The 16528-nt window shown below is 55.7% G+C and overlaps 1 protein-coding gene, 1 long non-coding RNA gene and 2 pseudogenes across 2 annotated transcripts; 2 read left to right on the top strand and 2 right to left on the bottom strand.

Moving 5' to 3' along the window:
* The first annotated feature begins 231 nt into the window (after nt 1-231).
* Nucleotides 232-2490, top strand: LOC140260592 (annexin A4-like; annotated as a pseudogene).
* A 783-nt stretch (nt 2491-3273) lies between these two features.
* Nucleotides 3274-9066, bottom strand: LOC140260421 (ciliary microtubule associated protein 1A-like; annotated as a pseudogene).
* Nucleotides 9067-9851: 785 nt separating this feature from the next.
* On the top strand, nt 9852-11077 carry LOC140260549 (uncharacterized). The gene is made up of 3 exons (XR_011905569.1): nt 9852-9997; nt 10365-10511; nt 10635-11077. It is a non-coding gene; the product is annotated as an uncharacterized lncRNA (long non-coding RNA).
* Nucleotides 11078-12205: 1128 nt separating this feature from the next.
* LOC140260593 (uncharacterized) lies at nt 12206-15889 on the bottom strand. Its single transcript, XM_072353104.1, has 9 exons — nt 15799-15889; nt 15580-15641; nt 15124-15277; nt 14674-14930; nt 14388-14473; nt 13781-13905; nt 13214-13325; nt 12631-12914; nt 12206-12408 (listed from the first exon to the last, which is right to left on the bottom strand). The coding sequence occupies exons 1-9, from the start codon at nt 15887-15889 to the stop codon at nt 12236-12238; spliced, it is 1344 nt and encodes a 447-aa protein (XP_072209205.1). The 3' UTR covers nt 12206-12235.
* Between the last annotated feature and the right edge of the window lie 639 nt (nt 15890-16528).

Genomic DNA, 16528 nt, shown 5'->3' on the forward strand with positions numbered 1-16528 from the left:
CAGGCACTGGAATGCACTGCCTGGGGAGGTGGTGGAGTCACCGACCGTGGGGGTGTTCAGGAAACATTTGGATGTTGTGTTGAGGGATATGATTTAGCTGGGAAGTATTGGTGATGGTTGGACTGGATGATCTTCTAGGCATGGATGTAGTCCTGGGGCTGTTGAGAACTGGCTGTGTAGGGGGCTTGGGGCAGCAGGGCGACTGGCTTCCATTTTTTTCCATTTGCAGGCATGGATGAAGATATCATTATCGACATCTTGACCAAACTAAATGTTTCCCAACGTCAGCAAGTTCTGATCACCTAAAAGGTCTATGGAGATGTGTGAAGGTGGTTGTGTCACTTGGGTTAAAAGTGACAAAGGATCCAATCTCCATAAGAGAAAGGTTGGTGGAGAATTTCCTTGACCAAGGTAGTTTTGTTTTTGTTCAGTTCAGAGCAGCTGATGATGCAAGGAGGGTTAGAGGCTAAAGAGAAGAGGTGAACGGCTCAGTTCTGTCTGTCCTGGAAGGCCGTACCTTCTGCCACCTCCTTCCTCCTCTCTTGGTTTTCTAGGATTTGATTGGTGACTTGATGTGGTTGCTGAGTGGGAATTTTGAGAGGGTGATGGTTGGGATGATGACTCCCACCGCCACTTCTGATGTGCTTGAACTGAGGAGGGCTGTGAAGGTTTGGAAATCTTTCTTTTGTATTGCTGAAGTTCAGGCCAAGGGCTTACTGCTTTACTATGAATGTCTTCTTAATTTATTATTAACTCTTAAAGCAACCTGGTTGCATGTCAGGAGCGGTTGTTGGTATCTTAAATCTTGCCTTGGCAATTCCCTGGGGAGCAGGAACAGATGAAGGCTGCCTGATGGAAATTCTGGCTTCTCGCACCAGTGAAGAGATTCGTCTCATTAATGAGAACTCCAGGCTTTATGAGTAGTGCAAAAGGCCTGGCCTTGTCCTGCTGCCTGACAGTCAGTTTGTGTGTGTGCAGGCAGGTGTGAGGAGGAAGAAATCTGGGGAGCTTGTAGGTGTGACATGTTGGCCAACCTCGCTGTGGCTAATTGTACTGAGAGAAGCTAGATTAGAATTTCACCAGCAAATGAACTGATGTAAATAAATTGAGGAGGAGGGAATGTATGTGAATGATTCCCCTGCTCAGCAGGATGCTCAGGTGTGTAGGAATGTGCTTCCTTGCAAGAGCTATCTGTTCTTGTGCATGTGATGTGTGGTGAAGTGAAGCCAACCCGTGAAATGGGAATAAATGGGTTCTGGTCTCATTTGCAAGTCTCTAATGAGAAGTCTGTAGGTAGACTGGTTACTTGGCAGGGGCAATGACATTTCAGCTGTGAGCTGCCATGCTTGGTTGGTGCTTGTTGGAAAATATCCATGATCTGGACAAGTATGTTCCAGCAGTTCTCTAGCACCAATGAATTAAAGATCTTGAGTATACCCAGTCTTCTCCGTGAGCCTTATTTTGTCATCCATAATGTCTATAAGTTCCTGTACGAAGCGGGGGAGAAGAAATGGGGAACAGATGAGGTGCAATTTATGTCTGTCCTCTATACATGGAACAGGCATCACCTCCTGAGAGGTAGGACCCCTCCACAGCGTCCTGGGTTTTTCTTCCCTTCCATGTTTGTGTGTGATGCTTGTGTAGGAGCTTCATAGGTGTTGAGTAAGTGCAAGCTATTCTGGATCAACAGGTGTCTTAGTGAGACATTGCATCCATTCCCTTCGGTCTGTTTTATTCCCTTCTGAGACTGGAAGGGATTTCAGAAACCTAAGTACAATTTGCTGCTGCTCTAGCATGGAAAGCAGAGATCGTGGAGTGTGACCACCATTGGGGCAGGGGGGAGAGGAGCTGAGAAATTCATCTGCCAGGTCTTGAAAATGGGAACAGTTGTTGTAGGCCAGTTAGTAAGCATGTTAGCAATGGAAATGAATTATTCTAGTGGGAAGAAGGTCCTGATTTAGCTGGCAGTGCTGCAGGAATGATAGAATGTTCATGCAGCATGTGAGGAGCTTGTTCTTGCAAGGTGGTCCTTTGGATCTCTCTGACTCACTACCATGGACTCTTCCTCCTAGTTTTCAATGTGTACAGAGGCATTGCTAACAAGGACATAACAGACAGTATTAAATCTGGGAGGTCAGGAGACCTGGAAAATGCTTTGCTGGTTGTGGGTGAGTGCTCTGCTTTTAAACCTTGCATGCAGAGTAATGAAATGATGAGAGGTGCTGTGTGTCCCCTTGAGTGGCTGTTACAGGTTTCAGGGGGTAGACTAGTTTGTCTTTGTTTATGTGCACAAAGCCGGGCTGGATGGGACTTGGAGCTCCCTGGTGTAGAGGGAAGTGTCCCTGCCTACTGCAGGTGGTTGGAACTGTGTGATCTTTGAGGTCTCTTCCAACACAAACCATTCTCTGCTCCCGACTTCACACCTACTGCCTGCCCTTCTCTGTTCCCTGCTCATGCCCTCCAGGCTTTTCCTCCCCTTGCTGAGCAAGGCCATGCCCAGTAGCTACCCTGGATCCTCCTCTGCTCTTTGCCTTCCTCCACACGGATGCTTGCTTCTGGCCAGCACTTCAGCCACTGCCAAGCCTATGCACCTCATCTCTTGGGGAGACAGCAAGGTGGCCTGGAGCGGCCCACAGCTCCTCCCGGGCATGGCTTCTCAGCTGTGCTTCAAACCCAGAACCCAAAGGAGTTCCTCTTACATTCTGGCCCAGATTCTTTTCCTCCCATGCAGCTCCTGTGGCAGCAGGGGCACAGCTCTTCCCACATTTCTCCATTCCTGCAAGTTTGCTTTTTTCCATTCTTTCCCTTGATTTGCTTTTCTGTGCTATGGTTAGCATTCCTACTTGCTTTCTCTATCCTTGTTGCTATCCATTGCTTTTTATTCTCTTTTTGCCTCCGTGTTTCATTATTTTCCCTTCAACCTTTGTTCCAGGAATGTCTTTATGGCCAAGCCAGGTGTTGTCACGGGTACAGGAAATGCTGCCCATCCTGTAAGCTGGCAGATGATCACCAGCAGGTGTTTAAGTCACCCAGCCCCAGGCATCTCACTGACATCTACCTGATGGCGCTGGAAGGGCTGCACTGCCCACGCCGGCCTCCCTTTGCTATTCGCTGCATTTATTCCTTACTTCAGCACGTGGCAGACCTCAGTAATGCAAATGGCTGATAAAGCAAGCGTCAGTGGTTTGCAATGCGCTGATGTTAGAAAGGCTTCAGGGAGCGGCAGCGCATTCCTGTGTGCAGCGGTGAGGAAAAAGGAGTAACAAGAAGGTATACATAAAGGTACTAAATTAATTTATTAATGACTTACTCCTAACACTAACATCTAACAGTATAATGGGCAAAAGCCCAACTGGATGAAGGGAAATGGAATCAGAAGGAAACCGGCAGTTGGATGCTCTTTCTTCTCCCCTCCTCTTCCAGGAAAGCAACCACGGCCTTCCAGACTTCGTGTCTTATTCCACGATGAGAGGGGTTGTGTAGAGGGAATGCCGGATCCCGAAAGTGGAGGCAGGCGCCTGGGGCTTGATCAGCGTCACCTGGAAGGGCAGAAAGGAAAGGCAGATCAGCAAGGGCCCTTCTTTGCTGCCATTGCTCCCTGCTGTCCTGCACCCCTCCCAATCCCAGACAGTCCCTGGTGCCTCACTGGGAAGGGCTGAGCACCCAGTGCAGAGCCGGTGCAACTCCCTGCTAGAGCAGAGCTGGCTCAGGGAGGTGTGCTGGCCTTACATGTGCTCTTATGGGCCCCTCCTGTCTCAAAGAGGGCTGGCTGCGCACCTGGGACCTCACAGCTAACTCTCCTATGCTGGGGGTGTGATGCTTGGAGCCCCTCTGAGCTGCATCCCCCAGAAGAGCTTGGGAAGGACCAGCATGGCCCATTGAAGGGAATAGGAGCAGAGGGAGGAAAAACTGTGTGCTGCGCTGTTCCTCACTTCCTCTACTTGAAGGTGGCACGAGGGCAAGGAGCAGGCCTGCTGTCCTGCACTTGGTTCCTGCAGCCAGAAGCTGTTTGGCTGGATGAAGCCTCAGGGAAAGGGGGAGAGGCATGAAGGCTGTGCTTGTGAAGCAGAGGGGAAGAGCTGAGCTGAGGCCTTACCCGGCCTACGCTGTAGTCTGCTGGCCCGGGCTTCACTGCTTTGCCCTCTCCATGTTTTGGTCGGGCTGGCATCGTGTATGCGGGCGCCCTGGTCTTATACACATCCACAGCCACTTTGGGGAGCGCCGCAGGACCTGGAGTCTGCAAGAGAGGCATGGCCACACGGGGCTGGGGTCACATTCAAGGCTCTCTCTTTCCCTGGAAGGCTGCATTAAGCAAAAGTGCAGCAGGCTTCGAAGCCCCTGTGGCACAGGGAGAGCAGCCCAAGTTCGGACTCTAACATGGAAAAGAGGAGCAGCAGAGCTCACCTTGGCAAGGTCCTCGTCAAAGCGACCGCGCTGGCTCCTTCCCCTCATGGAGTAGCAGGGGCTGGCCGATGTGTAGGCTGTGTTGGGCCCCATCAGCCTGGGCAGTGTGTAAGTGCCAGGACCTGCAGGAGGAGCAGCAGAGAGTGTGTGCATGAGGGGATGGAGGAGATGGAAGCAGCAGCGAGGGGCAGCCTGCCCAGCCCGCTGGTGGGAAGTGGAGGGACATCTCGCCCCTCTGCCAGTTCCTGCCTCTCCTCTGACACAGGGCCAGTGCCAGCAGCTTCGAGCATGAGCAGCTGGAGACGCTGCTGGCCGAGAGGTGGTGGTCATGTAAGAAAGCTTGTGGCCCAGCGCCGCATCTTGCCGCACAGGCCATGCAGTAGGCCCTCTGCTGGTGCTGAGCAGCAGCCCGTCCCTGGAGGATGCTCAGGCTGAAGGGTCTGCCTTTGCCAGGGTCACGTACCTGGAGGGCGGTCTGTCCGGAGGGGCTCCCGCCGGAAGGCCATGGACTGCACCGGTGGGCACTTGAAGACGTGCCTGTTGGCAGCTTCGGTGCGGTAGTCACCTGGGACAGAGCAGAGGAGGAAGAAAGCTGTGAAGGGCTGGTCTCCTTCTGCAGCCAGAAAGAGTCCTCTGAAGAGCTGCAGAATTGCTGGGGGACACAGGCAGCACGCGGGGACACTTCTCTGTGCCCCGCCACTATGTCCTGCCTTGCTGTCCCTCCTGTCAGCTCCCTGCTCCTTGTTCTTTTCAAACATGGGGGCCTTGTGCCCTGGGCCCATGGTGCTGGGCAGCTGTCCTTCTCCGAGGGCATTTATCGCTGCTCAGAGCAGCTAATGCTCTCTCAAAAAAGACCTACAGCTCCATCAGGGCGTGAGCTGACCCCAGGCAAACGTGCTGCGTGCTCGTGTTGTCTGGGAGAAGTGCTGCAGCAGTGCTACTCACTCGGTCCGGGGGTGACGGTGGTCTTTGTCGTGGGTCGTCCCCGGAGGTGGGTGCCTGGAACCACGTACTTGCCATTCCTAGTGATGGCCGGCTCCACAAAGTAGCAGGGACCTGGCCCACAGCTCTCTGCCGCAGGCCGTTTGGTCCCTCTAAACGTGTATGCGGGTGCACGGTTTTTGGTGGGGCTGTGGCCCACGTAACCTAGGAGGAAAAGCAGAAGAGAAGAGCTGTGCAGCTGCATGTTTTGAGCTCCTTTGGGCCCAGGCCAGAAGCAGGCCCCTTTGTCCTCGGGTCACAAGGAGCAGCGCCAGCAGCATTGGCCTTCCTCGGCCAGGCCTGGCTTGCAGCTGCACCAGAGAGCCAGGAGGCTCTGACAGAACAGGGCAAGGCTGGGGAGCTGCTCTGCCCCTCTGACCAGCCCTGGGGATGGTCGCTGTACCTGTTGTCCCCGGGATGGAGTACTGGGGCCCGGGGCTGGGGAACTGGGCCGAGATGAGGCCACGTGGGCGATGAGGTCTCCAGGTCCCCACCCAGGCTCCGTCCATGCTGGCAGGCATGTGCCTCCAAACCTAAAGGCAAGAGCAGAGCAGTTACTGACGGGAGTTCCTGAGCAGGAAGGGCCGGCAGCAATTTCTCCTGCTCACTGCCAGTCCTGTGCTACACGCCCCTCACACACACTGCAGCCAAGCCCGCATCCTGCAGCTGGGCTCTGCAGCCTGAAGTGTGCAGGAGCTCTCCCTCACCTCTCTGAGCCTTGGAGGACGAGTGCGATGAGGCTGAGCTGCTCTGCTGCTGGGGCTGCTCTCAGGCACAGGGCACGGCGAGCGGCTGCGGGCAGCACAGCTCACAAATGAGGTGCCTCGAGCCAGTGGCCGGCTGTCCTTGGGGAGGGCCCGGCGTCGTCATGGCAGCGCATTGTGACAGCACACAGGCTCCGGGTGATGCCATCCGTGCTGTGACATCTCCTGGCTGGCCTGGAGCCACGCCCTCCACGCCTTCTCGGCCTCGCACCCCAACCAGTAAGAAGTCGTAGCTCACACTGCCGACACCTGCAGATGGACCGAGCTCTTAGTTAGATCACACAGCAGAGCTCAGCTTGGTCCTGCTGGCTGTTCAGATTGGTAGTTTTTCCTCTCGTTTTCTTTTTAATTGATGGAATAACACGTGTGAATGGGAACTGCTGTGCAGTCAGGATTGGTCAGTTATGGAAATGTCACATGCCCAGAAGTGTTATGAAAACGTTTGTCCAGGCAGTGAGAGGTCCTGGTGGGACAGAAGGTGCAGCAGAGATGAGAATTTCCTTTAGTGAGGTTGGAAAGGAGGAAAAGAGGAAAGAATGCAGCAAAAAGGGGGATAGATTTATCTCCAAACAATTCAGTAATCTATGCATAACCTGTCACGTGTGATGTCTGCATATTCCCCTAGAACATGCAACAATTTTCTGCTTCTTGTTGTTTGGAGCTCTCCTATGGCTTGATCAAGTTAGTCTTGATGCCAGCCACGGGTGCACCTTTAGCCATTCTCAGCAGAATGGTAACAGAGGTTGCTCAAAGGGAGAGAGGAAAGGAGGAGCTAAACTGAAGCCAACACTTAGTTGCAAAGAGCTCTGCCTGCATTCCATGTCAGCACCCAGACATGAGCCGTACAGCCCTTGCTCTCAGCACACACACCTCTTCTCTTACCAGCTGCTTGCATTCCTGCGCAGCGCTGCTCAAAGCCCTCCTCCAGCTCTCCCTTCACAAAGCAATACGCAGTCTCTCCCCAGCCATGAGCTCTGGGCTGTTTGATGCCTGTGCCATCAGCGGGACCTGCAGAACAAACCTTGGCTTCAGAGCTTGGAGGAGACAAGCGCTCTGTCTAGGAACATTCACCATCTGAAGCACTTGAAAGCAGCAGCTTCTTGAAAGCCCTGGATCTGTGTGACACACCAGGAGATGCTCAACTCAAGCCGCAGCCCTCTCCACAATGGAAGGGCTCTTCACAACCGGCTGGAGGGGGAGCAAAGACACACAGAGGTCTGACAGCTCTGAACCAAAGCAGGGCAGCTGCTGCTGCTGGCAGTGCTTCCCGTGCCTGCCCAGCCTGCAGACAGCAGACAACGTTGGCGGCCGCCTGCTGCTCAGATAGAAGCACAAGTGCTGCTGGAGGAGCAGTGCAAAGCACAGCCTGAATCGCTGCTACCTTGCGCTGAGGAAAGGCTGAGATGCACCACGGCCTCACCTGCTGCCTACTTGGAAGGGGAGGTTCAGCATCAGCTCCACTCGTCAGCAAGTCCTCCAGAAACTTCCTTCTTTCTTCCTGAGCAGGAGACTGGATGCTGAAACCTTCTCCACAGTCATTATTAAACAGTACCTGGACCTGAAGCCCCAGGAGAAAACGCAGTTCAGATCCAAGACCACAAAACAGTCATATTCTAGTCCAATACAATTCCAATTCTGATTTAAATTTCGGGACTAGCTTTTCACCCACCCTGCTATGGAAGGGGGAGGGGAGGGGGAAAGGGAAAGGGGAAGCGAGGGAGAGCCTTCTAGCCCCACATGCCCCTATAACCCACTCTGTAGCCCCATATCACCCTATAGCCCCATACATCCCCTATAGCCCTGTATCCCACTAGAATCCTCCTACTGCCCACCCACAGCTCCCTAGAGACACATATCCCCCATAATCCTCCTATAACCCACCCAGAGCACCCTACAGGCCCCTTTTAGAACCTTATAGCTCCCCCCACAGCCCTATATAATGTCGCAGCCCCCCAGCTCCCTATAGCCCCATGATCCCTTGTAGCCCCCCACAGCCCAGCATCAGCCCTGTATCCCCTCCACAGTCCCCTATATCCTCCCCAGAGCCCCTGCTGTCCCATATCCTCCTATATCACGTCAAAAGTTCCAGACAACTTTCTATAACCCCATATCCCTCCTATGGCCACTGTGAAGCTCCCCATAGCCCCATATACACCTACATCTACCCCTGCAGTCCCCCTAGCTCCCTACAGCCCCATATCCTTCTATAAACCCCGCACTGCTCTATATCCCTCTATAGACCCCCAAAAGCTCCCTATAGCCCCAGATCTCTCCCGATAGCCCCTCCATACCTCCACACCCCCCTACATTCCCACAACAGCTACCTACATCCCCACACCCCCCGACAGCCCCCATATTCCTCTCAGAGCAACCCAATTCCTCATATCGCTTGGTATCCCCCCACAGCCCACTACAACCACATATCCCCCACTATTCACCCCTATATCCCTCCCACTGCCCCCCGCAGCCCCGTATTACCCTATCCCCCCCCCCCACCCCCCCCCGTACCTGCATATTACTCTATACCCTCCCTATAGCCCCATATTACCCTATGGTTCCCCCACAGCCCCCTCAGCTCCCCCATCCCCCCCACTCCTCCCCCACTGCCCCCTACACCCACAGCCCACCTCAGCCCCGGGAGGCACCGGGAGCAGCTCTGGACGGCTCGGGGGGGACGGCCCGGACGCGGGCAGCGGCGCTGCGGCGGTGGGGGCCCCGAGTCCTTCAGCCGCCCCAAATCCCCGCATCCCACGCCGGAGGGCAGGGCGGGCCGCTTCGGGCCGCGCACGGTTCCTCTCCCCGGCCCCGGCCCGGAGCCGTTCTCCCGCACACCTCCGGCGCCGCCGTGCTCAGCACCGCTCCCGCCGTGCCGCGGTTCCGCCTCGGGGCTGCCCGGGCAGCCTCAGCCAATCGGAGCCGGCGGTGCTGCCGCTGACCAATGAGAAGTACGATCGGGACGGAACTGCCTCTGACCAAAGAGTGGCCGGGGGCGGGCCGGAGCTGCCCATGACCAATGAGAGGCCGGGGGCGGGGCGGAGCTGCCCATGACCAATGAGAGAGCGGGGGCGGGGCGGAGCGGCGGCAGGGGCGGGGCTTGGGATGCGTTCGGATTTGACCGGGGACGGGATGGGGGATTGGGATGGGAATCGGGATTGGGATTAGGAATGAGGGATTGGGATTGACAGGTGGGAGGTGGGTTGGAGATGAGGGACTGGGAATGAGATTGGGATTGGGATTGGGCTGTGAGATTTGGGATTGGCACGTGGGCTGTGGGGATGTGGATATGCGATGGATACGGGATGGGATATCAGAAATGGGATAGATATGGGCTGGGCTCTGGATATGGGATGGGCTTGGGATGCATTTGGGATCATGGAATCCTAGAATTGCTCCAGCTGGGGAAGAGCTTCAAGGTCCTGCAGAATGGAGGGGGAGGTTGGGGGGGGCTGTCCTTCCCCGTCCAGTTCTGCTTATTTATGATGAGACGAGGGCTACAGCCTTCCCATTTTCCCCATGCATAGGCACAGGTTGCACACATTTGTTTGGCCTGGCGGTGCATCGCTTTGTGTTGGTTTTGTCCAGCCCATACTGTGAGGCTCTGGAGCTGGTGCTGAGCAGGTGCATGGAGAAGAGGCGGATGCTGCTGCTGTGCGGGCAGAGCATGTGGGTGTCCTTGGAAAAAGCCCAGGCTCATGCAGATGCCATGTGGCTGCTGACCAGATGAGACCCCGGGGCTCCATCTCACCATGTTGTGCATGGCTGTGCTGAGGGAAACAGCTGCCAGGACCCTTCCCACACACCAGGGGGAGTTCGGGCAGAGTATCGCCTGTGTTGGAGCAATGAAAGTTGTGAGTCATTGCCTGTGTCATTCCTGCGTGACCATATACCTCCTGCTTGTGCTCTGTGTGCAGTGTCCTGCTCCACAACCAGCTCATCTCAAGGGCTGTGATACGGTCCCTGTCCCGGTGGCTGAACTGCCAGTCAGAAAAGCTTCGGCTCCCAGCAGCGGCTCTCTTTGCTGAAGTGAGGCAGCTGCAAGAGGAGAGTTCTTAAGAAACCGCTGCTTGGCTTGTCTCCTTCTTTGAGAAGAGGGTGACAGAGCGGAGCGTCATCATTGAGACTCCACAGGATGCTCCTTTGTAGAGTGCCTGTTCACGTGCTGTGCCAGGGCTTAAGCTGTATCTTGGAGCTCATGGATATGTTGCTTTATTTTAGCTGATGAAAGAACCACCCATCACACAGAGGAGGTTCCTGGAGAGCATCCTGGACGTCCTGATGGAGAAAGCACAGCACAGACTCACTGCTGTGCGACGGATGGCAGTGAGAAGCCTGAGCAACACATTCAGAAGAGCATATAAGAAGGTGAGACCAACGTTTCCCCTGTCTGACTGCAGCTCCTCACTAAGGAGATCCAAGTGTGGAGCTCGGGTGGGCGAGCTAAGGCCAAAGGGCTCTTTTCTAAGGCTGTGCTCTTTCTGTCACCAGAACATTCCAACTCCATGTTCACTTGTGTGATGAAGCAGTGCCTGGAAGCTGACAGCTACAAGGGCTGGTCCTTATCCACCTTTGCTGGATTTTCTTCCTGGTTAATGGAGTCAGTCTGTCTTTTTACCTGTTATGGCTCCTCATGTTGAATGCTCATCTCCAGTTTAGCATTAATGACTGCTTTTCTGTTTCTAGAAATGACCACTCACTCCACAAACACAGCTGTTTGTGCCAAATTGAGACCACCCCTCAATTTGTCCCATCCAGATTTCTCCCATTTGCACCCTACTCATCTTTTCCTTGGGTACCCCAAATCCCTTCTCTTTGCAGCTCCAAATGCCCTCACATTGGGTCCCAGTATCCCATCCTTTTGGAACCAACTGGTCTCCTTTCTTTGGCAGCTCGATTCTCATCTCTTTAGGTGCCCAACCCCCTGCGTTTAATTTTCCCCCATTCTCCTCCCATTGAGATCCCCCTTCCTCTATATTTGGCACCCCCAAGGCTCTGGGCACCCCTAATTCCCTCTGCCCCCCCCTCCCCCCCCCAGACTCCTGCCATGTCCCTATGTCGGGCTCCTCCATGGGCAGAGGTGCACACAGACCTTGGCAGCTGTGGGGATGGGGGCAGCCCTGGGACAAACCAGGAGACTTGGATGGGGTCACCCTTTGATCCTCCAGTCTCACAGTTCCCTCATGGCTGCCCCATGCACTTGGGGAGACCCTGGGTGTCTTCGCAGCCCTGAGGACCAGGAATCAGGGGCTGGGAATTAATTGATGGCATGGAGGGGACTGTCCGTGGCCTGTTCCAGGGGGACCTGGGCACTGTCACCTCCAGCCCTTCCTTTGCGCTCTATGGGGCTGTGCAGAGGAATGGATCTGGAGGAGGCAGGCTCAGGGTGCCCTATTGGATGGCCCAGTCACCATGCAGGTGGGACAGGGGATGTGGCTTCTGTCCCCAGGGGACTCAACGTCCTGCCCTGGGTCTCTTGGCTGCTGCAAGTCCTTCTCCTGCCCTGAGTCCTTGGGACAAGGCTCCTCCTTGCCAGTGCTGCACTCTGACATCCTCGCATGACCAGTGAAGACCCCGATGATCAGTGACATCCTCTGATGATCAATACATCCCTCAGCAAACCTACACTCTGTGTCCTTGTTGTCATGCTTAGCAGGGACTGCTGGGATCTGTTCCTGCCTGGCTGTGGCCACCTCCAAGTAGTCGGTAACTCTGTGTATATATATGTATACAGACCCGTGAGCATATGTTGTTTTGATTATTGTTTATTTATAGGTAGATGGTTATATTGAGTATGATGTTGTGATGTAGAATAGCAAGAGCAAATATTACTAATATTATACTAATATTACATAAGACTATATGACAGTCTTTATCCCTTGTCTCAAACACTTCCAGCAGTGGGGTTTTGCTCCTAAAGAGGCAAGGGGTCTTGGAAGAGTCCTCACTCTCTCTCCTTGTTCCTTTGCTTTTCTTCAAGGAGGTGGTGTGCAGGAATGACACAAATGGGTCTCAATGACCCAAATGGGACTCAGTAGCTGTTAAGCAGCCTCCGGTGGAGCTCTGTCTGTCCTGGGCACCCCATGCCCGCATCAGTGTGTGTTGGGTGTGCTCTTCCTGCGGGATGGGGCTTCGGTCTTTGGAGACTGACGTCTGGGAGACCCCGTTTCTTTCCTTATGGGAGGTAGAAATCCAGATCTGATGGTTGAGGACTCCTCGGGTAGGCTGGACTCAGCACGAGATGCTGCTGCTGCCATCTCTTGCGTGGGAGACCCCATTTCTTCCTTTATGGGTGGCAGCAACCCAGATGGGACAACAGAGGGCTCCTTGGGCAAGCTGGGCTCACCATGAGATGGTGCTGCTGTCATCTTTCTAGTGGGAGACCCCGTTTTTTCCCTTATGGGAGGCAGCAATACAGATCTGTCGCAGGACTCCTCGGGCAGGCTGGTCTCACCACGGGATGTTGCTGCTGCCATTTCCTTGGCTTGTTCCCACTGTTCCCTGCTCTTCTCAACCCTCTTCCTCAAAAGTGTCACCGAGTCGCATGCCCGAAGCGCCAGCCTGGATGGTTTGTCTGGGGTCTCATCTTCCTGCAGTTCGGGCAGCGCACCCTCATGCTGGGCTTCCTCTGCTTCTCCTCCTTCATCGAGGAACTTGACCCGTCTTGTTCGGCCCAGCCCTTCTTGGTTATCCGTTTCCTCCTGGCCCTGCAGCTGGCAGCTCATCGGCTGCTCTGGGGCTGCATGCACTGCCCGGATGGGTGGCAGAACACTGAAAGGACAGAGCGGGAGGGGTCCGCCTGAGTGGCTGACGGCTTTGGGGCCGCATCCCTCAAGACTGAGCCAGGAGCCTGGGCTGTAATGCAGCCTTCCCCACAGACAGCTGACCGGCTGCCCCGGGGCTCTCCGGAGATGTGGAGAGGGGCCAGCCCTGTGAGCTGGGGGGATCCTGGCGTCCCCATCCCAGCACTCTCGGGCGACCACAAACAAGCAGCGACCCTTTGGTGTTAGGGAATGGGCTCTCGTTGGGTCACCTCCATGCACAACCCAGCCCACAGCCGCCAGCCTCACCTGCAGGCAATGCTCTCCCTCCGCAGTCTGTTCTTTATCTTTCGCAACTGCCCTCCATCAACAATTGCAGTGCTCAGGCGTCTGATGAAGGTTGGAGTCTTGTCAAATCTTACTGCAGTTGGGAAGGAAGAGGAGATTCGCCATCAAGCCTTTGGCTCGCTCACAAGCAGCACTCAGGCCTGTTCCCAGAACCTGCCCTGAAACCATCTCTGTCCCCACTCCTCCTCTCTGCAGTTCAGCTCTGCTTTGGAGCTGCAGGAGGGACGCTGGCTTTGGGAAAGAGGAGCTGTCTGGTGACAATAAGGCGGCAGGGTGACTTTTGATGTCCCTGCCCTTCCACTGGGGGAGGGCAGGGCCTGAGATCCTCCTGCCATAGTCAGGGATGGGGGTACGTCACACCCTGCACCTTTCTTTTGGACTGGCCAACCATAACCTAAGGGGAAGAGGCCGTGCTGAGCCGGCACAAAGGTTTGACGCACATCAGAGCCCTGGGCTGATGGTCAGCAAGGGACTGCCCACCTCCAGTTGGTTGCCCGTGCTGTGGAAAGGAGCTGGAAGCCACTTTACCTTTCTTGCCCCCAGTAAGAGGTGGCAAAGTCTCTACTTTGGTTGCTTTCCCTGACCCAGAGAAGCTCCCGGAGGACTGGCGGCGTATCAGGGGCGGCAGTTTGGGGACCAACTCCATTTGAAACCTGTAAGCGAGGAAAAGGCAGTGAGCGGTGTGACAGTGCAACAGCAATCCTTGCTGCTCGCTCTGCTTGTCTGCTCACAGGCACGTTTTCATGCTGCATGAAGGCTTTCTAAAGCCGATAGCAGGGTCACTTGGGATAGGAGGAGGGGAAACAGTTTCAGGGAAGACTGGCTTTGGATGGGAGGAAGAAGGTTTTGGCTGGAGGGTGGTGAGGCACAGGGATGTCTTGCCCAGAGAGATGCTGGATGCCTGGACAGGCATTCAAGGCCTGGCTGGACCAGGCTCAGAGCAACCTCATTTGGAGGTAGGTGTCCCTGTTCCCCGCAGGGCAGTGGGACTGGGTGCTCTTTTTGGTTCCTTCCTGCTCCAGTCATTCTGTGATTCTCTGGCACATCCTCCTGGGCAGGACACTGACGGACACGAGGCACAAGCGCTACGGAATGAGAGCTGAGCAGCTGCATCAAGCAGCAGAAAAATACTCACTTGGGAAAGACAACAAGGCATCCAGAGAACACCAGGGAAGCCACCGGTGTCACACGGGACACCCCCATGTCCAGCAGCGAGGGGGCCTGCAGGGGAGGAACAGGGAGGTTGTGAGATGTCCTGGTCATGGCTGAGGCACAGGGGACACGAGGAGCCCGAAGCAGGGAGAGCTGACAGCACCACAGCACCTGCACGGCTCGAGCAGCTGCCCAGGTCCTGGTGGGCCGTGTGCGGGCTGAGTAAGGCTCACGGCACTGCCCGCGCTATGGAGAAACCTACGGCTCACCTTGCGGACGGCTCTCCTGAAGTTCTCTTTCCCCGACAGCGTCTCGAGGAAGTCATAATAAAACTTCATTTGGAAGGTCAGCCCGTCAATGAGCAGCACTCCAACATCCTTAAGAACCACAGCCACGTTCTCCCCATTCTGCAGGCAGCTGGAGAGCAGCGACACGGTGCTTTGGATGCACTTCTGTGCTGTCTTCCAGCTCACGGAGGCGGCTGCGGCCACCTGGCTGCTCTTCAGGGCCTCCACCTTCCTGTCAACTGAGAAAATACCAGGGATGGGGTTGATGATAAGGTTGCTCTTTCACCTAGAACTGCTTCTAAGGGACATCATCCAGAACGGCCCCGCGTTTGGACGGGCTCCTCAGAGGGGGAGGTCTGCTTCTGAGAAGGGAGGCGGTGGCCCTGTTTGCCCCATCCATGAAGCCAGCAAGGGTTTAATCCCCCCTCCTACCTGGCAGGGACCCCCTGCGGGACCTGAGGCGGTGCATAGCAATGAGGTTGCTGGCCAGTTGAAACACGGGCCAGCACAGGGTCACGGTCCTGTCCTCCGTCCTGATCTCCTTGGAGATGATGTCAAAGGAGCCGAAGGTGGGAATCCAGACCCCCTGCGAGTGGAGGAGGAAGAAAGGGAGGAAGAGTTAAGGGCTGGCTGGAGGAAGAGCTGGAGGTGGTTCTGTGTGGGGACAGTGCTCAGGAGCCCCCTCCTGCTGTTCAGAGGCACAAGCCAGGGCAGCGGGGATGGCTTTGGGGCTGCACAGCCCGCTTCTTCTCCTCGCCTTTCCTCCCAAATGCAGCTCAGCAGGGAAACATAGGGTGAGTTTCCTGCTGTGTGTGCAGGGGAAGGCTCAGAGGAAGTCCCGGCTGAGCCAGACAGGGCGAGGAGGAACCCGACAGCCAACAAACACACCTTGTGCACCAGGAGCTGCTCTCGAATGAAGGCGGCCACCGCATCCCAGACGGCAACTCGCTCTGGAGGGCAAAGGAAAAGCAGGTCACACTCTGCATCTGCCTCTACCTGGCACCCCTCCCACTGCTGGGCAGGATGGAGGTGGCAGATGGAAAAGTGTCATCTCCATCCCAAGACTGGCTGCAGCACTGCTCCCATGGTGGCTGTGGGCCCGTGTACCTTCAGTTTCACTGCGTGTTCGTCCAGAGGCATGGCCCACCTTGGGACCGTCCTCGCTCATCCCAGGTTGCTCCTCGTTGGCGTCAGCCATGCTGGAGCTCATCCTTCAGATGCGTCTGCTCTGTACCAGATGCCCCTTCAGGATGCAGGACCCACCTCCGTGCTCTGCCTACACCCCCCTCCCGGGTGGCCGTGTCACAAACGCCACCACGGCAACGCGGTGACATCACGGCCAGCTGCCCATTATGATGCTGGCACTGCTGCCTGCCCCGCCTGGCACTGCTGACCCATCTCTTCTTTCTCCCTCTCCCGGGCCTGTGAGTTGAGGTGTGACCCTGGGGTGAGGATGGGGCTGGGATGTGTTGCTGTTCTCTCAGTTCCCCTGGGCCTTGGGGACACCCCTGGTGTTCCAAAGCCTCTGTTGGGCTCCCTCTTGCCATGGGTGGGCAACAGGAAGGGGAAGAAGGCAATGGGTGGCAGTTGGGGCTGAGCAGGCTACATGACCGTGACTTGGCCACGTAGTTCTAGTGCTCACAATGGGTCCCTGCACCACAGGGCACTTGGGGGACCCTGGGTGTCTCCGCAGCCCTGAGGACCGGGCATCAGGGGCTGGGAATTAATTGATGGCATGGAGGGGACTGTCCGTGGCCTGTTCCAGGGGGACCTGGGCACTGTCACCTCCAGCCCTTCCTTTCATAGAATCATAGAATCATAGAATTACCCAGGTTGG

The sequence above is a fragment of the Excalfactoria chinensis genome, chromosome 18 (genome assembly GCF_039878825.1).
Source record: "Excalfactoria chinensis isolate bCotChi1 chromosome 18, bCotChi1.hap2, whole genome shotgun sequence".
Taxonomy (NCBI): Eukaryota; Metazoa; Chordata; class Aves; order Galliformes; family Phasianidae; genus Excalfactoria; species Excalfactoria chinensis.

Coding starts and splice junctions, on each gene's coding strand:
- LOC140260593 (XM_072353104.1), bottom strand. CDS start 15,889: ATGGCTGACGCCAACGAGGAGCAACCTGGGATGAGCGAGGACGGTCCC. Junction 13,326..13,780: donor TCTTACTGGGGGCAAGAAAG/GTAAAGTGGCTT, acceptor TCCCAACTGCAG/TAAGATTTGACAAGACTCCA. Junction 12,915..13,213: donor AGGGAGAGCATTGCCTGCAG/GTGAGGCTGGCG, acceptor CTGTCCTTTCAG/TGTTCTGCCACCCATCCGGG.